Source organism: Eutrema salsugineum, unplaced genomic scaffold (genome assembly GCF_000478725.1).
Source record: "Eutrema salsugineum unplaced genomic scaffold, Eutsalg1_0 scaffold_2, whole genome shotgun sequence".
Lineage (NCBI taxonomy): Eukaryota > Viridiplantae > Streptophyta > Magnoliopsida > Brassicales > Brassicaceae > Eutrema > Eutrema salsugineum.
The window spans coordinates 2943182-2965597 of NW_006256829.1; the positions used below are offsets into that span (position 1 = coordinate 2943182).

A 22416-nucleotide genomic window follows, 5' to 3' on the forward strand; every position below is an offset into this window, starting at 1 on the left:
ATAATACTCTTTTAGCTTATCTTGATTCCATTTCATGTGTCGTGAAGATGGACCCTAAACCGGTTGTCTAATTTCTCAGATAAAACCGGTTTGTTTTCAACGTGTCGGATTAAATGTCTGATAACAGTGGAACTTGAAAAAAAAAAACAATCACAACACATGTCCGAGACAGTGTCAACTAAACAAGGACTAATCCAATACAAGAGAGTCAGGCTCATCACCGTGATGAGTCATTCTGATCTTCTGCAATTAAACGTTGAGAATCAACCTCTTCATCCTCTGCCGGTTTAAAACTAGAATTGTCACCCTCTCTCTCTGCACTTTGCTTCTTCAAATCACTGACTTCGGTATCTGCTTCTTCTTTAACCTTGGATTCAAGTTCTTCAACACTTCCTTGTACAAAAGTTTCTCCGTATTCTTCTAGTTTTACATCCGAAAGTTTATGAACATTGTCTCCCTCACCTTGTAGAGCTCGGAACAAGTCATCGACACTCGTGTCAGTTTCACTTTTCGTTTGAACCTCTGAAGACAATGTTGTGTGATCCTCAGATTCCTTATTAGACGCTTGCAAGGCTGAATTGAAAGGAGCTAAATATGTTGCATCACCGAAGCCTCTGGAGAGGCAAACATATTTGAAAACGAGCCGTTTATAATGATTTAACAAGCCTTCAACATCTCCTATCCTTAAATCACCAGCACTGGCAAATATGTACGGATAATCTTTGAAGATTTTGCTTGCCTCGCTGCTATCATTCAAAAGTGTGGCGGCACCCTTATTTTCCAAATCCGAAACAGATTCAGGTTTCTTTATTGGTAGTTCACTGTTCTGATTCAGTGTTTCATTGGTCCCAGAAAGACTATCAGATGACTCTGATTGCAGAAGCGTGTTTTCCCTCTTAGTATTATGAGCAGTCGGCTCATCACTAAGGGATGATGCAGTACCATGATCAGTTTGATAAGAGTAGGTTTTCAGACCAGAAAGTCGTGCCCGTGCAGATTCCATTTTCTTTTCAAAGTCAGCTTCATCCATCGAAAGGGATTTTGCGTCAATATTTGAGATGAAAGACTCGGCAGAGAGTAAGTTTGTGAAAAAGTAGGCAGCTTCACCAACCAGTTTAGACTGACGCCTATATCTTTGTATATACATCAAGTTTGAGTGAAATTGTGGAGGGTTAGCCTGGAACAAAGTACACATAATGATCATTAGCAAATGTAGTTGCTTCATACAAACTTAAGAGTATAACATACACATACGACATGAGAAACCAGCATGCGTAAAATTGTTCAACCCTTGACATACCTTAATGGTAACATATATGAGAACAGGGAGAAATTCGTCCGCTCCAGGTGCATTCTCCTTTGAAGCAATCGAAGCATTTAGCAGTAAGTTATTGATCACTTTGCAGCAGCTAAGGATACACATAAGCTTATCACGTGGAGCTTTGAACATATTTATCTTCTGGAGCTCTTTTTGAGCTAGCTGCCAAAAAGGAGAGAAAAGATCACACAAGTAAGAACCATCGCTACAGTAACAAAAAAAGGGCTACACTATCGAGAGCTAGATAAGTTTACCAGCCATGATGTTTCGTTTTGAAAAGTTGGTTGTATATCCAAGTTTTCAGGAGAAATGAATTGTTGAACCAGTGACATCTTCTGAAAGAGTTTCTCATCAGATATAACGTCGTCGGTGTTTGATGCAAATACCCGCGTAAATAACTTTGTCATGACATACTTCTCTAGTCCCTGTTTATACAAAGGGAGCAAAGATTAAGGTAGGAAAGACAGAAAAACTAGAAATCGGAAAGGTAAGAAGAATAGTGATATACTCACATCTCCAGCACTGTCCAACTCTTCCTCAGAACAACCGGACCAAATTGGATGAGCCCTGAAAGCAGCCTCCATCTTGGAAAAGAACTCCTGAACTGCATCACAGTCTTTTTCTGGGTCTGGCGCATTGTTCGAGAATGAAACAATGAAACTGCAAATTATAATAAACTTGCAGAACTTAGAAACCATACACGATAAACAGAAATTTCAGAGACCAACAATGATATATGATAGACTATGGAAGTTCAGTGGAATAAGATCAAAGCTCTACATATTGCCATCACAAGAAATCTGCTTTTCGTTTCTAGCGAATCACCTAAACTTTACAGCAGATCATCGAGCTAGCAAGAAAACGTCATCGTATCAAATCCAACATATATTTCATTCGGAGACACTAATAATAATAAGAGGGAGCTCTCAAATCACTAAGAATGTTGCTCCCATGTATTATCGAGCGCAAATAGAACTGCAAACACCAACACTATACACATCCCCTTCAGCTAAAGAGAGAGATAGGGAACCTTTTAATGGATTTGACGAAATCGCCGGCTGAGGGTTTACGCATCCGCTCCAGAAAATCATGCAGCCCGGGGAAGACGTCTGTGTTCTCCATCGACGACGATTATTGGCCACCACATTCCATACGATCGACGTCAATCAAACTTAAATCTCCGAACGAGAAAATGGGAAGGAGAGAATTGGTCCCTGTATCCTCAAGGTTGAGAGAAGAGACCTCAAATCGGAAATTCAGAAGCTGTTGGTATGCTTCTGATTCCGAGACCAGTGATGCAGTGGAGAAGAAAAGCAATAAGCAAAATATTGGGCCTCGATTACGAACAAAGCCCAAACGTATCTCGGTAATTTAGAATGGAAAAAAAGCTAAAAAATACGTAACTTATTTAATATTTGTTAAGAAAACTACACAATTTTTAAAGTTTCCTGCCTTGCGATTAAATGAATTTTTTCATTAAGAGTTGGAAAAAAAAAAAAAAACTGACAATCATAATTTATAATTTATACTTTTAATGATGTAAATTTAAAACCATAACCATAAGTAAATTTGAGATATTAGAATACAAAATAAGTTTAGATAAAAATAGATAATATATCAAGGTTTGATGTTTTAAAAAAAAAAAAGGATAATAGAGAGCTATTTCTATAAAATTTCGAAACATTACAAACAAAAGGAAAACTGGGTGTTAGACCAAGGGTGGTCGCCCTACTCGCCATGGGTTAGAGCCGGGACTGTTCGAGTCACTGGCATTCCCAATTTGAGGTGTTGATAATGGAGCAATGAGATCCTGTAGCTCTATGTAGAACTCCGAGTTTTCAACTAGGTCGTAAGAGGGTGTACTTGGCACGCCGTTGTAATGCATATTGCTCAAGTCTGGCAGTTCACTGAATATGCCTTCTCCTACTTCTACGCAAACGGGAGCTGAAACACCTGGATCATGTCTTACCTGCAAAATGATAAACTATGAGCTTATACAGACCACAAGCATTTATACAAATTGATATAAGATAAAGAAGGTAGAAAAGAAACTGTATTTAATTCAATAGGTACTAAGCTGGCTCACTAGACTAAAAAAGGAAAGAATGCCAAAAATCAACCTCGTTGTTGTTTGGCTCACTGAAACGCAAGTACTCATCCTCATCAACAAAGAGATCCAACATTGAATATATGTCATCATCGTTGTTGGGAGCCTGAAGGGTTTGTTCCAGAGATGCAGTGCTATTAAAATCAAAAAGTGGCGCAGCAGACATAGGAGTGTTAGCTGCATCATTCGGATGTGGAACCTCGCAGGTAGTAGTAGTAGTTGTAGCAGGTAGGAAATCAGAAACGCAAGATTCTGATATCATGCCACCAAAACAATCCTTATTAGCGTCATGAGAGGATCCCACAACCAGACAGGTTTCATTGTTAGGCACATCAAGGTTTGCGGGATTGTTGATAGCAGGAACATCAGTATGTTGTTCCTCATCACTCCAGTCCTCTTCCTTAAACGGAGCTCCATATTGAGCTCCATTCCTAGGTCCCGGTCCATCCTTCTTGAATAGAACACACAGGACATATGTATCCTGCAGCACAAAATATAGTAAATCAACAAAGAATGAATGATATATGCTTACATGACATGGATGAAAAATAACTAATTATCAAATTTAAACAAGTAGGAAACTATATATAAGTGGAAGAAAGGAGAAGTTGCGGGCAAGATAAATCAGTCACAATGTTTGAAGAAAACAAGAACAGCCACGCATTAACTCAAACACAGTATCAGAGCAAGAACGAAAACAGCAATAAGGTATCATTAGGTACTAAGGCGTAAATTTGAAATCGTAAAGCCATTTTAAATTAGTATATTACCTGAGGGACATTCTTCTGTGTCAGTACCTTGTCCTCGAGCCTGTATTCATGCATAACCCAATCAGTCCGCTCACCACGAGGGGACTTACCAAAGTGATAAACCAGAGTTTTGATCTTTCCCACAACTTCAGCATTGCACAGAACGGGTCTCTCCTTCCCGGTGGTCTTCCAGTAACCACACTCAGTCGCTCGGTTGGCCCTAACTCCAGTTGCATATTTCTTTTCTCTCGGGCAGAAGAAGTGCCACTTGAGATCCCCACTTCTTATGTAGGACTTATCTGTTAAGAGAAAAAGTCATAAGTTCGAGAAATTGAACAGACATCCGAAAACATGAAAATCTTCGTAACAGAAGAGCAAGAGGGTTTTTAGATAGGATACCAGGTAAATCGGAGGGTTCAAACTTGTAAATGTCAAGTTCAGCAATTGCATCGACGAGGAGCTTTTTCCCCATCACTTTCCTCTTCAAGTAATATCTCACGAGTTCAACATCAGTCGGATGAAACCGAAATCCAGGAGCAAGCTGAGTTTTCCCCATTGGCTGATCCAAAGGGGAAAACTTGCACTCTCCTCGGGAAACTCCTCACCAGTATGTAAAGTGGGAGTTTTTTTGCAGAAAGGTCACGTCACAGTAACAGGAACAGCAGAAGCGAATACTTTCTAATCAAAATCAAGTAGAAAAGTTGCAGAGAAGCCAGGAAAAGAAGAGAAGAAAAGAGAAAGAAAAAGAGCACTAGACGAGGTGAGAGAACGTCTAAGTCCAGTGCCTGAACAAGATTATCTGAAAGCACCACAACCTCCCCCTGCTCATATAACCGCAGTCGCACCAAAGGAAAGATGGATTCTTCTTGCAGAGATCAACAGACATCTGGTGTGAAACGTAAAGCCTGCTATTTAGACATTGCAACACACACAAAAAAAAAAAAATTGAACTACACGACCAACTAGAAAGGAAAACACACAGCAGATGTCAAAGGACAAATCATCAATCTGGTATCAAATAAACGAGCAAAACCCAGAAAGAGTAAAACCCTAATAATGAATCCAGATTCAGATCATGTCCAGAAATCACAAGAATAAGATCAAAAGAGACAGCAACTCAGTTTCAGGACTCAGAAGGGAAAACGCAAACCGATGACAGCATCGGGAAAATCAGAGCGGAAACACAAAAATCAGTATCGAAAACGCGGCGGAACAGACCAGAAACAGGGTAGGAATTTCGTACCCGGAGAGAGGAAAAAAACTCGAAGGTGGAGATGACGATCGGCGGAAGGGGAGGCGAGCGAGAGAGAGAGAGAGCGATTAGAGAGTGGCGTGAAAGAAAAGCCAGAACTGAGAAAAGGGTTATTATTGTCTTATGGGTTTATATATTACGGAGCTCCAGACCCTATGCGTTTACTAATAAGATACGTATGGGCCCATTTTAATCGAAGCCCTACAATAGTGTAATTTTTTTTTTTCTTACTCCTTTTAATGTTAGAATTTTTTTTTTTCAGCTAATCTTACCTGATTCACAATTTTTCTCTGAACTGGTACAAAAAGATTTTATATTCTTGAAATTTAGTTTAGAATGAAACGTTAGAAGATAAAAAATACATTCGTTAACCATTTTTGAACCTTGAAATTATTAAATTCGATAATCTTTAATCATTTTTGAACACCAATCATTGGAATGCTAATATGCTATACAATGGGGACAAAAATCATTTTATTGAAATTATTAAATTTGCCATAAAACTAAACATCAATCATCATTATACAAAAAAATGTATATAACATAAACGGTAAAAATAAACTAATACACCAATCAAAACTGAGGTTATTAGCTAACAAGAAGGTAGATCAGGAGGAGGCTTGACCAGTCGAGATAAATTCGTCGGTCCATCTTTCACTATGAACACTGCGTTCATTCCCCATGTTACATGTCTCTCTATATGACAATGCAATAGCCAAACCCCTATATACAACCATTTATAACAAAATTTGCTTTTTAGCCAATGAAAAAAAAAATAATTTTGTTAATTTTACGTTGAGAAAAGTAATTAACGAAATGTAAAGTATGCACTAACCTGGATTACTAGCTATGAATCTGACGGCGGTCCAGCCGTTACGGGGAACTCCGACGGTGGTCTCCTCCGGTGGATCTACTAGGTTATACCTTAATGGATCTTTCTCGCGATCAAAATTCCCAAAACCCGAACCCACGACATAGAAGCTATAACCATGGAAATGGATCGGATGATTATCAGAAGCCAACACGTTCGTCCCCTGCAAAACCAGCTCGACGCTTGAATTGAAATCGAGAACCACCACTTTCGTTCCGAACCTCGTCGGAAACGGAAGATTCTCTCCGGTGTAATTGAATTTCGTCGGCGGGTTTCTCGGGAAATCCTCCTGGAAAACGCCTCTGATTCGGCGATAATAGGCTTGGAGAATGTCGATCGACGGGTTTACGAAGCTGATGTTGTTAACGCTCGACGAGAATCTCTTCCCGAAAGGGCCGTTACATGGTTTATCGTCGGAGCAATTGAGCAAATTCATGGAGATCGCATAAAGAAGATGAGTGTCGACTTTAAGCGGGACGTTACCGGATCGAAGGCTTTTAAATTGGGTAGTGAACCGAGTGGCTGCTTCTGTATGATTGTAAGAAGGCAAATCGGGTAAAACCGGTGGATTTTGGTTTAATTCATCGGTTAAGGAAACACCTTCGTATTGTAAGATGGCTGTAGTGATGGTTTTGTCAAATCCGGCACCAAAGGCGGAGGAGTAAGCTCGAGCCGCCAAGAAATAACGACCCGACCGCTGATTCGCGTGGAGGAGGACGTCAATGGATTGGCCTGGAGTGATCATCAGGTAACTAGTATTGAAATGTTTTAAATAGAGACCGTCTTTGGCCACAACGGTTAAGGTGTGGTTTGCAATTGCAAAGAAGAGTTCTTCGTCCATCACCGCGTTGATAATTCGGAGAAGGTACTGGAGACCTGGCACCACCGTTATTGTGAATGTATCTGTTTCAAAATTACAAAATCAATAATCTGAATATGTTAGTGTAAAAAATTATAAAGGATTTTGAGCTTGTGTTGGAAAATTGCCTGGTTTAGAGCAGGGGTAAAGAAAACCGGGTTGTCCGTTTATTGTATATGCATCAGAGATGGCTGGTTCACCTCCGGTTTTCTTAGCGTTTTCTGGTATGTCCATAATGTTTTTATTTTTCCACCATTCACCTGCCATTTGTCGCTTACCGTTAAACCCATGAACAATTTACAATATTGATTGCTGATTGGTCGCAAAATACAAAACGATGGAATTAGCAAAATAATTTGTAGAACTGAGTGGAGTATGCCGTAATGGGAACATTGTATTAATCTAATTAACAAGGAAAGAGTGTAAATTAGTGTACCTAAAATGATAGGGATTTCGTGGTGAGGCTTGGGAAAAGGATAAGACGAGCCGTTTTTAGGGTAGACAATAAACGCTCCATGGACAGTGGCACGTGCCCATTGGGTATGTGCATGCCACCAAATCGTGCCTTCTTCAATCGTAAGATTAATTGTATATGCATAGCTCTCTCCTGGTCGGATTGGACATTGAGTCACGTATTCAGGTCCGTCAGACCACGGATTCCCGATTTGTCTCGCTCCATGCCTAAAAATGTTTAAACATGTCTCTCTGAATCTTGTAAACATTAGCCAATGCGAAATCAATATGTGTTTCAAAAGTTCAAACAAATGTTTACCAGTGAAGAGTAATATTGTAATTTGCGTTGTTGATGACATTGACAATGAGCGTATCTCCACGATAGGATTTCAACGTCGGTCCGGGGAATTCTCCATTCACCGTCAATATCTTTTTGGTGTTACAAAGTCGTGTGTATGCTTTTGACTTTATCTGTACATGCATGTAGATAAATTCGATATGTAATATGATTGATCTGACCCTTTTAATATCTCTCTTAATTTTTTACAAAAACATTTGTTTTTTACAATACCGTGAAAGTATGACGATGAATCTTGGCTTCTGCGATTTGGATTATAAGAAAAACAAAGAGGGAGAAGATTATAGGCAGTGTGTTAACAATTGAGTTTGGAATGTTGACCTTTAATCCCATGATTGTTCTTCTGAACAGATATAATCTCAGACAAGATGTAAAAATATGGTGTTTTGGTTAGCTCTTATAGTGTTATTTTATTTCTTTTTATTTATTTTTGTTCTGTTTTTTTTTTTTTGGTAGACATGTTCAAATGTTTTCTTAACAGTTCAAAATGGTTACTAATCTATATATATAATATTTCTATAAACCAGTGTATAAAATACTTATACTTAATTCTTAAAAAGAAAAGACTAACTAATTAAGAATGAATTCTGTAAGGTTTTACAAAATGACTAAGAAATCGTTTCCCATAATAGCCTAATTATACATTGAATACAAAAATAGGGAACACATTCTTAAAAAGAAAGGACTAACTAATTAAGAATGAAATCTGTAAGGTTTTACAAATTGACTAAGAAATCGTATCCTATAACAGCCTAATTATACATTGAATATAAAAATATGGAACACATAAATGAAATAATATATTTGAAAATAAATCGAATAAAACCAAGCTCCAAGAATTTTAGATGACTGACCCCCACTAAATATGAACTTGAACTTGTCTACAAGTCTGGCCTGTTAGAATTTAACTCGGATTATATGGCTCGTCCTTTCACTCTTACCTCTCTCGGGTTACTGTCTAATCTCTACCGTTTGAATTTGAGGAGCAACTGTTCGAGGCTCAATGGCTCCAATGTCTTGATCTTCAAAGGAATTTTTTATGCAAATCTTAATTAGATTCTTCGCGTAATACTCTAAATGAGTCGATGCCATTTAGCAAACAAAAAAATGACTCGATCCCAAAGTCGATATTACAGTTTAAGCAGCTTCAAAGTTGGATTCACAGTGTGGTTAGCTATGTTCTCTTAACTAAACATAATGTCTTTATCCCTAATTACATAGGAAGGTTGCAAATAACTCTTGATTAGTCTCATACTTCGACTTTGAGCTTTGTTAGATAAATTAGTGGCTCATTGTGATTAAATGGAACATAATCTGGAAATAAATACCAGCAGTCAACTCAAATAATAAATACGACCAATGTGAGTTTAAAAAGCACGCATTGAAATCATGCCTTAATGATATAATTATAACTAAAAAATAAGCTAAGGTCTTAGAAAGAGAACTTCATGGTAAACTAAAAAGTAAAAGGACTTCGACTTTTAGATAAAAGAGAACAATATGACCAATGCACCGCTGATTACAAATGACAAGCTAGATATTGGGATCATTGAAGGCCCATGGTTCCCTTGAGATGGGCTTGGAGCTGGAGCAGAAGCTGGTCCTGAACCTGATTGTGTTCCTGGTTGTGTTCCAGTAGCAGGAACTGGAGCTGTTGCAAAAATAAAAATAAAAAATTAACTAGGCAATAAATAGTCACAAATACATAACTAAGTTGCTTGATACATCTTCAAGCTTTGCAGAATATGCAGAGAGAACGGAGGGAAATCACAAAACTAATCGATATGATCCAAATTCAAAAGTTAAACGAAATAAAGATTTTGACAAAGTCATTTTCTTGTAGGTTAATTACACAATTCAAAGCACTAGCTTTAAGATTGATATATAGTATCGTATAAATTATGTGAAGATGGTCAGATCAAACAACGAATCAGCGTCAAACCATTTGTATTCATAACATTATGATTGGAGTCGAACAACATATTTGAAACTGAAATTATCATCAGGTTTTCATTTCTCAATCATTTTTTCTCGTCTAACTATTTACTAGTCTTTAAGAGGATGAAAATACCAATTTTTAATTACGATGACTACCGACTTTTACAATTCCCCTAATTTATTGTTAGAATTAGAACTCCAACCAAAGTATACTTTAAGCATTAAAAAAAATCGGACATTTTTTCAGACAATTTTTTAAAAAAAAAAAAAACAGTAAATTGATCAATGTTAATACAAAAGTAAACAATTTTTATATGACAATCGACATGTAAGGAAAAAAAAAGATCAAACAAATTAAAGAGTGATTAAGAATGAATTCAACAAAGAGAGAGACAAATACCTGGCGCACTAGCAGGATGATTAGTAGACACTGCAACAACAACAACGACAACAACAAATCAGAGATCAGGAAAAAAAAAAAAACTCATTACAAAAAATCCAGGAAAAATAATTCAGAGATTACAAAAATGAAAAAAGAGAAAGGAGAATCAGAGAGAGATAGAGAGATGAAGAGAAATCTCACATCCACAAGCAGTCACCGGAGGAGCGGTGAGATTGCAAGCGGCAGGAAGAGTAGAGGCTTTAGTGACGTTCAGTTTGACTCCAAAGGAGGCACTGTTCTTTAGCCCTTCACATAGACATTCGGCGTTCGAGTCGAGCACCGTCTTCAGACCAGAGCAGCACTCGATGTCCGGTTTCTCCACTTGGCTCCCGATCGTAACGAAAGACAAACATTTCGCCATGTTCAGTATCACGGCGGAGCAATCGGTGGTTGGTGCCGACTTTCCATGAACGAAAGGAGAGGATACAGAGAGGACGAGAAGGAGAATAGAAATCGCGGCGGGAAATACGGCCATAGTTTGATTCTCAGATTTTTTTTGTAATTGGCCAGTTCACCGGAGAAAATGGTTTAAACGGAGAAGAGAAAGAAATAATGTAATGTGGTGGAACCAAGGCTTCCTTGATGTACACTACTATTTATCTGTTTTGTTAACGGAGACACGGTGTCGTTTTAGTGTACGAGTCATGCGTTTCGTGTGTAACGCGTGATTATGGGTTTTTTAATTTGATTTGTATCCTTTATCCTAAAATCAGCTTTCTTAGTAAAGAGCTTTAATATCAAAAATTTACTTTATTACCGAAAATGAGAAAGTCCAACTGTAGTTATCTTCTTCACACGCCTTTCTTAAAATGGAGGATTTTGTTTTCAAACTTTTGCTTTGATTGCCATATTCTAATATTTGTCCTTCAAATCGATTTAGGGTCAAAAAAGTTTGTATCGTATGTCATTATGTAATCACTAAGTAGTTACTAAATAATCTACAAAGCTAGAAACAATGGTTATGAAACTCGAATGAAAAAATAAGTCATTCTTCGGATTAGTAGGTCTATATAACTATCTTATTAATTAACAAGGAATGGTGCACATCTGAAACTTAAAAATGCATGCATTATTGTAATGGAAAATTCTTGGAAATAGGAGTTAAACTCAAGAGACTAATAGAAAAAAGGAAAATAAGTATTTGTTTGCACCACGCTTATTTGAAGATAATTGAGACAAAACAGAGAATTCAGTGTTTTTTGTTTTCTATTTGTTCTTAGAAAATTATTGTTACGATGTACTCAGAAGAAGGATGAAAGAGTTGTCTATTTTCGTAAAAGACATCTCAAAGTCAAAAGTAAAATGGAAAATAACGAGTGATTGTCCTCGAAATCAAAAGAACGTTAAAACACTGAATGGTGATCATTAATGGAATAATATACAAATGGAGAGTGATAAAATCATAGAATTTTGTTTCGACCAAAAAAAAAAAATCATAGAATTTTGTTTCGCATTATTGTCTCAAATTTGATGAAAAAAATATAATTTGTTCTATTATTTCCTAAAAAGTTGAAATGAAATTAAATTATATGTACAAAAGAATTACTTATACATAAAATATTAGTTGACAAAAAAAATACATAAAGTATTTATATGGGATTGAAAAAGATTTTATTGCTCTTCCACGTTTCTGTGGTCACTAATGAGAGCCAATATTTTAGCTTATGCATGATTTTCTGATTGTATATGCTGAAACCATATAGGTAATTTTTAGCATGATTATTATTGAAAGTAAAAAAAAAATACAATATATTTTTAGTTTATTTCTCAATGTCAAAACTATGACTTCTTCCGATAAAAAAGAAGGAAACAAAATTGATGTAATGAAATGGTTAAAGAATGTCACATATTGTCGATATCTTTCAAGATTGAATCAATATCAGGAGTCAAAACTGCATGCTTGTACACATCTCCAACCAGACAGCAATTCTTCTCATCTACGTTAACAACCATCACATCTTGTGCAAACTCGCTCTTCAATCCCGGGCTAACCTACACACCCCATTTTCAAATCTCAATTAGACTAGAATGGTTTTACTTTAAAAAATATATATATTGGGAAACCGAAAACGAGTCCAAACCAAGCAGAACAGATAAAGAAACCAAAAACTGTACCAAAGTGATCCATACTAGAATCAGTTTTTAACTTGGCAACTATTTTTCTAAAACCAAAACCCTTATAAAACCAAAAAGCAAGAACCGATCCTTGGAATGAACACCCATAAATGTTTTGCTGGGTTTTGCGGAATCTAGCCTAATCGAATGCTAATCAAAGGAAACAAAATAAACGAGTATGAAAAATCACTCACATCATAAAGCACTTCACCAAGTTTCATCTTGACAGCACCACTTTTGTAGATAAGCAGTTTTCCCATGAAACCTTCTGGCAAGGTGGCTTTTAAATCACAAGTCTTTTCAACTCCGCCTTTGCTATTTGGCTTCGTTTCGCGGTTTGCTGTTGTCGCTGACTGCTTTACCAAAGGAACAGAAGGTAATCTCATAAAAATCATTTTCTGTTCACCACTATCTTCCTGCCAACAAGTCATGCAAAAATATGTAAATATGGAGTTTCTAAATTTAGTGTGTGACTTTTGATTCTCGAATTTCGTTTTTGTAATGTCACTAACCATCAGACCGAGAGTAGCGGCAGTGTTAAGTGAATCTTCATGATTTCCCTCAGTCTGTATAAATTCCTCCACGTCAAGGAGCTCTGCAAAAAAATGAGCAGCATCTCAAACATATAAGTAAAATGCTGATCAAGAAAATGTTTCCTTTTACTTCTCAAGCAAAAAAATATATATAAACCTGGATCGCCTGCGTAGGGTCTCCTCAACGGAAGCGTGATTGGGTAACAACTGTAATAATCCTGCGAGGGAATCCAAGAACAGTAATTATGCATTAACATCCGTCAGTATAGGAGTTGGAGATCATATAATGGGTTACTGTTGTTATACCGACCCATGGTTCTTTATACTCTATGTCCTGTGTCACATTTGAGCCAAAAGCACCAGCTGCACAAGAAACATCATGGATCAACGATCCACGCAGATGGATTCTGATTATAACAAAGAGTTGCTGGTTTAAGAAAATCAAAATGAATGCTACCTGATCCATTGAGATACTTATCTGATCTCGTGGAATTTACCACACCTCCCATCCAAGCAACTTGAGAAGCAGGAACTGTACAATAATTCATGCAAAAAAACTCAAATCAATGTGTTTGAAAGAGTGTTTTTTTTACAATCGAGTAGTATAGTAGCAAACAGAATAAGATTAGAGTCAAGTTTCAAGTTAAAGATATTACTTTTCTTTTCCCCTTTTGGCTTGCGCAATGATCTTTCCTTAAGGAAACAAAAACAAAATCCAGGAAAACGGCTTGAGAAAACAAGAAGAAGAAACAAGAGTCAAAAGCGATTTCACTCAGTGATAAATAAATCTTACAGTTAATCTGCGTAGCAACTCCGTGGCTTGTGCACTATTATTATCATCCTCAACCACTTCACTGCAGATATTCGAAATTCAAAACTTGATTTCAGAAGCCAGATTGACCAAAGAACACGTTCGCTAATGCTTAATCAGATCAGTGTTAATAGAAAATTGATTACGGTTTAACTTCCGGTTTCGGCACACGTTTAGGTGGAGCTTTTGGAGCAAATTTCATCTGCAGATGAAAACACGAAAACGAAAAATTCAGGAGAGCCAAAACTTAATCTGGCAGAAAAGAGAGGAAAAAGATGATATCGACCACAAACCTTCCGTACTGGTGGCTTCTCCTCCATTGCAATTCAACACTTTGACCACCCAGAAAACAAAACCACAGAAGAACATTAAGTTACGAGTATACAATTATTTGAATTTTATATCTTCAAACTCACAGAAACTTTACAAATTTCAGAGTCAGAACCGGAAAAAAAATGTAATAGAATTAATAGTTTAGAACCTGACCTGCAACTCGAAGACTGGTTGATCGCCGATCGTTGAGTTCACTGACGGTGAACAATGAGCCTGAGCATGAGGATGATCGGCGATTAAAAAGATCACATAAATTTAGGGACTTTCGGTAAGCCGGCTGTTGCGCTAATGTTTAGGATTAAATGATTCAGGCCCATTAGTCTGGCCCATTTTGGTTATGTCGGCGTGAGTTCATGCCTTCGTCTGATATCTCCTCGACGCCGCTTTTCACCGCCTGAGAAGCTACGAATCATCGTCGTCGTCATCGTTGTCGTCTGCGAACGCTGCTACAATGGCAGAGAATTCGTCGAGGAAGAACCTTAAACGATCCTTCTTAGAAGATGAAGATTCCGATAAGCAACCACCGTAAGTTGACAAACTTTTCCGAAACCCTAATCTCCATTTTTGTTCCGTTTCCCGTTGAGTGATTCAGTTTTAGGTGGTAAGAGAAAAGTATTTTCGTCGTCTTATCTGCATCTGATTCTATCATCTCCTAAATTTGGTTAGCGTTAGGATGATGCGGGACCTTGGACCTGAAATTGAGTGCGTAGATTAGAGAATTCGTTGTTTTTGTTTGAAAGAAAGGAATATATAATTGTCTAGGAGTATTAATCCGTTTTTGATAATTTTCTGTCAGTTACAGTGCCTACGTTTTTTATTCAACTTGAGTGCGGAGCTTATGATTAGTTTGTGTGCGTACGCTAAAATATGGATTTATGGACAAGTAGTTTGGTGTATCTTTAATGGAGGATTCTCTCTGGCAGAGAAAAGCGAGTACGGTTTCCAAAGGGGAAGAAATCTAAACCTGAACAAACCTTAGAGGAAGGGGCTGTAGCTCGCCGCCAAGCTCGTGCTGCTGCTTTGGAACGTGCACAGATTCGCAATCAGAGTACTGCTGAGCTCTTTATTGGCGATGATAATGATGAGGCCGAGGAGACTTATGAGGTTGGATTTCTGCAATCCTTTTTGGTGACTGTTCCTGGAAGCTAATGATATCTATTTCGAGACCTGAATTTTGTCTTGACTGTTTCTGGCAATTCAATACGGTTTTATGTTCATGAAAATGATCATGCTGATGCGGTTATCTCATTGTAGAATGACGAGAACCGCACAGAAGATGGGATCCAGATCGAAGCTTTTAGTCTGGACAGGGAGAAGGAAGAAGGATACTTTGATGCTGATGGGAACTTTGTAGAGTATGTTAGAGAAAAGGAAGTCAAGGTGCCAAGTCCACGTCTTTCATTGTAAATTTGAGATCCGGTGTGTTTTGTGGGTTGTCTTACATGTTTTTTTTGAATATCAGGATGCATGGCTTGACAGTATTGAAACTAATCCAATGTATATGGGACGCTCTGCTGCAAATGATACTGAGAAGGATGAAGATAGTGTGAACGAAAAACCAGTGGATGAACTTTCTCAAGAAGATATTGGAGTCAGAAAGAGGCGTATTGCTAATGTCCTTGAACCAGGAGAAACGGTGAGACTCATTCTGTGTTAATTGTTTTAGACCATAAAACACGGATTGGATTAGTTAAAAACAATAGCTTAAGACCGCATTGTTGATTATACATACAAACATTTAAGATAACTCGGGTTCATTGTCACAGGTCTTGCGAGCTTTAAGGAGGTTGAAAGGGAACTCGAATAATCGCAAGGAGAAGATGACATCTGAGACAAAGCTTATCTTTGATCAGCTTACTGAGGATGCGGACAAGCTCATCCAGAATGGCGACTACAGTTAAGTCTCGTATTACTTATGCTATGAATTTTTTTGCTAATACAAATCATGTCCTCCATTTGTTAACATTAGTTACTCTTTTTATGTATTCAAGATGTTTATCATGAGGAGCAAGAAGTTTTTCAACGTGAAGCAGGTTGGATCTACTACTAATGTTATTTTTTATTTTCATCTCCGTTGTTGCTGCTGCTAAGATTCTTGATATTTCCTTCTTCACAACATTAGGGAACAAAGAGCTTCGCTTGACCTGTTTTTCTCTATGCTGGTTTTTTAGAGGGATACGAGAGACTAGCTCAAGCGAGAGAAAATGGGAATGCTAATACAGAATCTTGTGATATGTTTGGCGATGACGAAGATACTCCAAATCCTTCCTCCAGTTTACCTTCTGGCTCCATCTCGGCCACTCAACTTAATCATGGTACCACAACTGCTGAAAGTAAGAGCTTTAATAACGTTTCCACCTCTTATAAGAAGACTCCTAATTGAAATTGTTTCTTGAACTTTCCCTTAAACCAATTTCATTTACAGCTGGGGCCTTGGAGCACGGGCAAACAAATGATGGATCTGATTATGTCTTTGACGAGTCTTCAGGGTATGTGTTATGCTATCAAGTATAATGATATGAAGCTCATTTTTTAGTTTATCTGAATGCATACTAAAGCGATGTAACACTAAATGCTTTTTCAGGTACTACTACAGCAGCAGTCTTGGTTACTATTATGACCCAAACACTGGACTATACTGCTCTGCAACAACCGGCAAATGGTAATTTACTTCCCAGGAGCTAAGAACTTAAGAGAGAGAGAAAAAAAACATTACTAGTCTTTTTCTCCATGTGTTTTTGTCTTCTAGTCGTCTTTCTCAATAACACTAATGATATGAATTAGATTTGGTATCTGCTTCTTCTCCGGTTCTCGCTTTGCGACATTGTACTATTCGGTCTAATTTAAACATATGCGTGCAGGTACAACTACGACGAAGAGACAAAGGAATATGAAGAGGTGGCTTCTGACGTGACTTCGGGGGAAGTTTAAATTCTTCAGTCTGTCTTAACAGTTTTCCCCAGTTAAACATTTTTCTTTAGTTTGAAAAATTAGTACATAATGATGACATGATTTTGAATATATATATATATATATATATGTGTGTGTGTGGGGATTTTATTATTATTTATCGTTGATTTAGTAGTATTTCATTACTGAGAAGAGTACAGAGATAATTAGGTCATAAACTATAAATAAATTGACGTAATCTTCAGTGGACCTAATTGCCCAGATAATTAGCATGGCCCAAAAGAGAATTCTGTGAAGAGAGTAAACGAAAATGCTAAATAAAGAGGTGGTTGCTTACCTATTCTGTCACTGTACGAGGTAAGACTCCTAAGAGAGTCAAATGAATTTAACTGATAAAGAGGCTAACTGACATCATCCATCTTTCATCTACAGTTCTTTATACAGCATCAACAGCTACAAGAGTTTCCCATCTTCACCACTCGGGTTCTTTTCTCGAACTAAACTGATGGGATTAATCAAACTAGGCTCAAAAAGAATAATTGACTAGGCCCAATAACCCAATCTAACCGGTTCACTCTGGTTTAATCCGGCACATACTTTCAAGTTTGTACGAGTCACCTTTGAATCGGACCGGTTCGGCAGCAACTGGTAAAGCAGAGATTGAAATCATCGGCATTTGGCACTAAAGAAACCAACATCCCGTCGAGAAATCTCTCCTCCTGAGAAAATTTTGATCGGAATTCGGATGCGAAACTCTACAACTACGGGTCGTCACGTTTTATCCTGAGAATATTTCAGAGGTGTTTGTAACTCTATGCATATATCTGTCAAATCGGCGTCTCAAAGTTCTTCGTCTGATCCGTTTTTCGAAACTCTTTCAGCCTTGATTGCAATCGAAGGGTTTTGAAAATGGCGGAGGAGAGCAGCTTTGATGGTTCCGAAAAGGAAGAGATCGGTAGCTCAGGTGGTGGCTTTGGAGACTTGGGATCAATGGACTCTGTCGAGTCTCGATGGGTTCTTCAAGACGAGGATGACTCCGAGATCGGCTTTGATGACGATGATGACGAATTCGACGGCACTGGACTGGAATCGGATGACGAAGAGATACCGGAGCATCGCCTGATCCGTACCGGTCCGCGTGTTGACTCCTTCGACGTGGAAGCCCTTGAAGTGCCTGGTGCTCCCAGGAATGATTACGAGGTGACTGATGATTTCGTATTTGTGCATTTATTGTATAAGAAAAAGCAAATCAGGATATGGCCATGGACAGTGTATTCATAGACAAAGTTGGTAACTTAAACAAATAAGAAAGTGCCATAAGAGATTATAGTGAAAATTCTTTTAGCAAGTGGAGACTATCATCGACTAGAAACAGGAATCAGAAATGCTTTGTGACTTTTTTTTGCGATTTACCTAGGAGTTTTCTGCTTGAAACTACTACCTTCCAATTTTTTTTTATGCAAGTTTTGCAGATAAAGAATAATGGATAATCTACGACTTGTTTTTGTGAGCCAGTACTTTTCTTTGCATAGTTAACGAAACTTCTATTTGTGTGTGTGTGTTTTTTTTTACTTTGCTAGGACTTGACCATCGGGAGGAGAGTGTTGCTTGCATTCCAGACACTAGGGGTTGTCTTCGGAGATGTAGGAACCAGTCCATTGTATACGTTCAGTGTAATGTTCAGTAAATCACCTGTCCAAGAAAAAGAAGATGTCATTGGAGCATTGTCACTAGTGTTATACACCTTACTTTTGATCCCCCTTATTAAATATGTTCTTATTGTTCTATGGGCAAATGATGATGGTGAAGGTATGCTTTAATCTGTTTTGATCTCCTAATTAACAGTATTGCTTTGAATATTTACCGTACAGACAATGCCAACTGCTTTGATTACTTATGATATTTCAGGTGGGACCTTTGCGTTATACTCATTAATCTCTCGTCATGCCAAGATTAGTCTTATCCCAAATCAACTTCGCTCAGACGCCCGAATTTCAAGTTTTAGACTGAAGGTGCCTTGCCCTGAGCTTGAGAGATCATTGAAACTAAAAGAAAAACTCGAGAATTCATTAATTCTGAAGAAACTTCTCCTCGTGCTAGTTCTTGCTGGAACTTCCATGGTGATTGCTGATGGTGTTGTTACTCCTGCAATGTCAGGTTCTTATATAAACCCTTCTAAGTATGTTCATAGGCATGATTCTATTGTATTGATCCAGCGGGGGGTTGGTGCTACTACCGTATGGTCTTTTCTGAATTACATGATTTTCATAATGCAGTAATGTCAGCTGTTGGTGGACTTAAGGTTGGATTTGATGCGGTTGAGCAAGGTAATGCGGATTCTAATCAACTTCGAATCCGTCTAGTCATTGTATCTTTTGAAATTGTTCAGCTATCTCTTGTTTCTTCTTTGCAGATCAAGTGGTAATGATTTCAGTTGCATTTCTGGTAATCCTGTTTAGTCTACAGAAGTATGGGACGAGTAAGATGGGACTAGTTGTAGGCCCTGCCCTACTTATATGGTTCTGCTGTCTTGCTGGTATTGGCATTTATAATCTGATCAAATACGATAGCAGTGTTTACAGAGCATTCAACCCTGTCCACATCTATTACTTCTTCAAGAGGAACTCTATAAATGCGTGGTATGCACTTGGAGGTTGCATTCTCTGTGCTACAGGTAATTCTCTTAATTTTTTTGGATGGCTAGAATGTCTGTAGAAAATGAAGTAGGTTACTCTTGTAACAAAGGCTAACAGAACCGACTAAGGCTTTTTATGCCCAATACTCTGCCTGATATTGTGATGCTTCCTTTGTTAATTGTTCATGTTATATAATTTATTTATTTTTTTATCTTTTAGGCTCAGAAGCATTATTTGCAGACCTTTGCTACTTTTCGGTTCGATCAGTCCAGGTAAATGAATAGTGGAATGGCCTTTGGCGGCGATGTTCAGTTTTTCTTTTTTCTCCTTTTTGTATGCTATTTGTGCTTTAATTTTCTACAACTATAATTTATTTCGTAGTTGTTTTCCGCAGCTTACATTTGTGTGTCTCGTCCTGCCGTGCCTCATGCTGGGCTATATGGGACAAGCTGCATACTTGATCGAGAATCATGCGGATGCTAGCCAAGCTTTCTTTTCATCTGTTCCAGGTAAAGCTCAGTTACTTCCTTCATTCAGTGAATCTCCATGTCTCTTTGGCAAACAAAACCATTTTTATACCACTGCAAAGGATGTTTTCGCGGTGCGGGTTAGTGACTTATATTTAATACTAGCATTAGTTATTGATTCATCATTACTGTTTTGCAGGTGCTGCATTCTGGCCGGTCCTTTTCATAGCCAACGTTGCAGCTCTGATTGCCAGTCGCACAATGACGACTGCAACATTTTCATGTATTAAACAGTCGACAGCTCTGGGTTGTTTTCCTCGTCTCAAAATTATTCACACTTCTCGGAAATTTATGGGTCAGATTTATATACCTGTCCTAAACTGGTTCCTGCTTGCCGTTTGCCTGGTCGTAGTCTGCTCAATCTCAAGTATCAATGAGATTGGAAATGCGTATGGTAATAGCTGTTTTCCCTGTTTCCTTTTCAGCTATAGTGGTCCGATACGCTTCCCCCTTTTTGAATTTTGTTTCGATTTCCCAGGGATGGCTGAGCTTGGAGTGATGATGACAACGACAATTCTAGTGACGTTAATCATGCTTCTTATATGGCAGATAAACATCGTAATCGTGATTGCCTTTCTGATAGTTTTCCTCGGAGTGGAATTAATATTTTTCTCGTCAGTTATAGCGAGTGTTGGGGATGGAAGCTGGATAATATTGGTTTTTGCCGTAATCATGTTTGGTATAATGTATGTTTGGAACTATGGAAGCAAGCTCAGGTATGAAACAGAAGTCGAACAAAAGCTGTCAATGGATTTGATGAGAGAACTTGGGTGCAACTTGGGAACAATAAGAGCTCCCGGTATTGGTTTGTTGTACAATGAGTTAGTGAAGGGAGTACCTGCAATATTTGGCCATTTTCTGACTACACTTCCTGCAATCCATTCCATGGTCATTTTTGTCTGCATAAAATACGTCCCAGTTCCAGTTGTACCCCAGAATGAGAGGTTCCTCTTCAGACGCGTCTGCACCAAGAGCTATCACTTATTTCGTTGCATTGCCAGGTCGGTCTTTTTTTTTTGTTTTTCCGATTCACTGCTCACGTTTCCGTGGTTTGTAGCAGTAGATAAGAGTTAACGTAGTAGAGGTTCTTACTCAAGTCTGTAGACCTGAAATGTGGTTATCATCTTCTTAATTACATAGCGAAGTATGTATTTCTTAAGAGCCAACTGTTGCTCACAGTTTTGGTAATATGTGGTGAAGGTATGGTTACAAAGATGCAAGAAAGGAGAACCACCAAGCATTTGAGCAGCTACTGATCGAGAGCCTCGAGAAGTTTATCCGGAGAGAAGCTCAAGAACGTTCCCTGGAGAGCGACGGGAACGGTGATTCAGACTCAGAGGAAGATTTCGCAGGTTCTAGAGTCGTTATTGGGCCCAACGGAAGCATGTACTCAATGGGAGTACCTCTTCTCTCTGAATACAGAGACTTAAACAGACCGATAATGGAAATGAACAATTCGTCTAATCACACAAACCACCAGCCATTTGACGCATCATCAGATTCCTCTGTATCTGAAGCGGAGCAAAGCCTGGAGAGAGAGTTATCGTTCATACACAAAGCGAAAGAATCAGGGGTGGTGTATCTGCTAGGACATGGTGATATAAGAGCAAGAAAAGATTCATGGTTCATCAAGAAGTTAGTCATAAATTACTTCTACGCATTCCTGAGGAAAAACTGCAGAAGAGGGACCGCAAATTTGAGTGTGCCTCAGTCGCATCTGATGCAGGTCGGTATGACATACATGGTCTGAGCTGCTTCTTTCTTCTTTTAATCAATCATAGTTTTTTTTTTTTGTCCATAGAATCCGTAAGTTGCGTCGATGTTTCTGCATTGTTTGTTTGTGAAGAATCTGAGTCTTTGACTAGTCAAATTTATAGAGCATCAAGTAGAGGAAAAAAGCTGAAGCCTGTATCGAATTCAGGACATTTCATGGTTGTTGGAATATAATATCGGTATATCGTGTCATGATGGATGTCGTTATTGTGCTATGATTTAGAAATCTGAAATACTTTTGTGATAATAACCCTTAGTTAAGGGCAAAAGGCTAGACTCGAAACCAGAAGAAGAGGAATGCAAGTCCTTGAAACTGCATTTTCATAGAAATGTTATTTCACATGGCTTCATCGAGTTTATCGATGCAACTAGAGATCACTCTTTAGAGGTCTCTTTCAGAGGAGGACTTTTGAATCTCCACCGTCGGATCC

General features: G+C 38.1%; 7 protein-coding genes across 14 annotated transcripts; 2 read left to right on the plus strand and 5 right to left on the minus strand.

Moving 5' to 3' along the window:
• Window positions 1-18: 18 nt before the first annotated feature.
• LOC18017246 (vacuolar protein sorting-associated protein 9A) lies at window positions 19-2585 on the minus strand. Of its 2 annotated transcripts, XM_024156439.1 has the most exons (5): window positions 2349-2585; window positions 1831-1978; window positions 1573-1743; window positions 1301-1480; window positions 19-1177 (listed from the first exon to the last, which is right to left on the minus strand). In XM_024156439.1, exons 1-5 carry the CDS (start codon window positions 2438-2440, stop codon window positions 218-220), a joined length of 1551 nt encoding a protein of 516 aa, XP_024012207.1. In that variant the 5' UTR covers window positions 2441-2585; the 3' UTR covers window positions 19-217. The 2 variants fall into 2 exon arrangements, with proteins under 2 accessions (XP_024012207.1, XP_024012208.1); XM_024156440.1 differs by lacking the exon at window positions 2349-2585 and having other exon boundaries at window positions 1301-1476; window positions 1831-1912.
• A 316-nt stretch (window positions 2586-2901) lies between these two features.
• Window positions 2902-5534, minus strand: LOC18019449 (NAC domain-containing protein 82). 3 transcript variants are annotated; one of them, XM_006399345.2, is made up of 5 exons: window positions 5418-5534; window positions 4574-5060; window positions 4196-4473; window positions 3439-3906; window positions 2902-3287 (listed from the first exon to the last, which is right to left on the minus strand). In XM_006399345.2, exons 2-5 carry the CDS (start codon window positions 4728-4730, stop codon window positions 3027-3029), a joined length of 1164 nt encoding a protein of 387 aa, XP_006399408.1. In that variant the 5' UTR covers window positions 4731-5060; window positions 5418-5534; the 3' UTR covers window positions 2902-3026. The 3 variants fall into 3 exon arrangements, with proteins under 3 accessions (XP_006399408.1, XP_006399407.1, XP_006399409.1); XM_006399344.2 differs by having other exon boundaries at window positions 4574-5079; window positions 5418-5526; XM_006399346.2 differs by having other exon boundaries at window positions 4574-5082; window positions 5418-5506.
• Window positions 5535-6018: 484 nt separating this feature from the next.
• LOC18019450 (laccase-14) lies at window positions 6019-8300 on the minus strand. The gene is made up of 6 exons (XM_006399348.1): window positions 8181-8300; window positions 7929-8080; window positions 7593-7837; window positions 7285-7416; window positions 6262-7200; window positions 6019-6149 (listed from the first exon to the last, which is right to left on the minus strand). The coding sequence occupies exons 1-6, from the start codon at window positions 8298-8300 to the stop codon at window positions 6019-6021; spliced, it is 1719 nt and encodes a 572-aa protein (XP_006399411.1).
• A 1007-nt stretch (window positions 8301-9307) lies between these two features.
• LOC18019451 (non-specific lipid-transfer protein-like protein At5g64080) lies at window positions 9308-10917 on the minus strand. Its single transcript, XM_006399349.2, has 3 exons — window positions 10489-10917; window positions 10306-10335; window positions 9308-9618 (listed from the first exon to the last, which is right to left on the minus strand). Exons 1-3 carry the CDS (start codon window positions 10820-10822, stop codon window positions 9449-9451), a joined length of 534 nt encoding a protein of 177 aa, XP_006399412.1. The 5' UTR covers window positions 10823-10917; the 3' UTR covers window positions 9308-9448.
• Window positions 10918-12049: 1132 nt separating this feature from the next.
• Window positions 12050-14408, minus strand: LOC18019452. Of its 4 annotated transcripts, none has more exons than XM_024156781.1 (11): window positions 14293-14408; window positions 14100-14138; window positions 13953-14008; window positions 13789-13849; window positions 13652-13688; window positions 13453-13527; window positions 13306-13367; window positions 13153-13213; window positions 12975-13057; window positions 12657-12878; window positions 12050-12334 (listed from the first exon to the last, which is right to left on the minus strand). In XM_024156781.1, exons 2-11 carry the CDS (start codon window positions 14124-14126, stop codon window positions 12290-12292), a joined length of 729 nt encoding a protein of 242 aa, XP_024012549.1. In that variant the 5' UTR covers window positions 14127-14138; window positions 14293-14408; the 3' UTR covers window positions 12050-12289. The 4 variants fall into 4 exon arrangements, with proteins under 4 accessions (XP_024012549.1, XP_006399413.2, XP_024012548.1 ...); XM_006399350.2 differs by having other exon boundaries at window positions 12061-12339; window positions 13306-13358; XM_024156780.1 differs by having other exon boundaries at window positions 12061-12339.
• Window positions 14409-14449: 41 nt separating this feature from the next.
• On the plus strand, window positions 14450-17229 carry LOC18019453 (CD2 antigen cytoplasmic tail-binding protein 2). Its single transcript, XM_024156779.1, has 10 exons — window positions 14450-14664; window positions 15063-15243; window positions 15394-15519; window positions 15602-15775; window positions 15906-16035; window positions 16131-16172; window positions 16311-16472; window positions 16565-16628; window positions 16724-16801; window positions 17001-17229. The coding sequence occupies exons 1-10, from the start codon at window positions 14591-14593 to the stop codon at window positions 17068-17070; spliced, it is 1101 nt and encodes a 366-aa protein (XP_024012547.1). The 5' UTR covers window positions 14450-14590; the 3' UTR covers window positions 17071-17229.
• Window positions 17230-17705: 476 nt separating this feature from the next.
• Window positions 17706-22218, plus strand: LOC18019454 (potassium transporter 7). 2 transcript variants are annotated; one of them, XM_024156050.1, is made up of 11 exons: window positions 17706-17849; window positions 17931-18249; window positions 18630-18858; window positions 18958-19206; window positions 19326-19376; window positions 19463-19723; window positions 19905-19957; window positions 20080-20194; window positions 20352-20606; window positions 20691-21213; window positions 21413-21962. In XM_024156050.1, the coding sequence occupies exons 2-11, from the start codon at window positions 17959-17961 to the stop codon at window positions 21960-21962; spliced, it is 2577 nt and encodes an 858-aa protein (XP_024011818.1). In that variant the 5' UTR covers window positions 17706-17849; window positions 17931-17958. The 2 variants fall into 2 exon arrangements, with proteins under 2 accessions (XP_024011818.1, XP_006399416.1); XM_006399353.2 differs by lacking the exon at window positions 17706-17849 and having other exon boundaries at window positions 17959-18249; window positions 21413-22218.
• The last annotated feature ends 198 nt before the right edge of the window (window positions 22219-22416 follow it).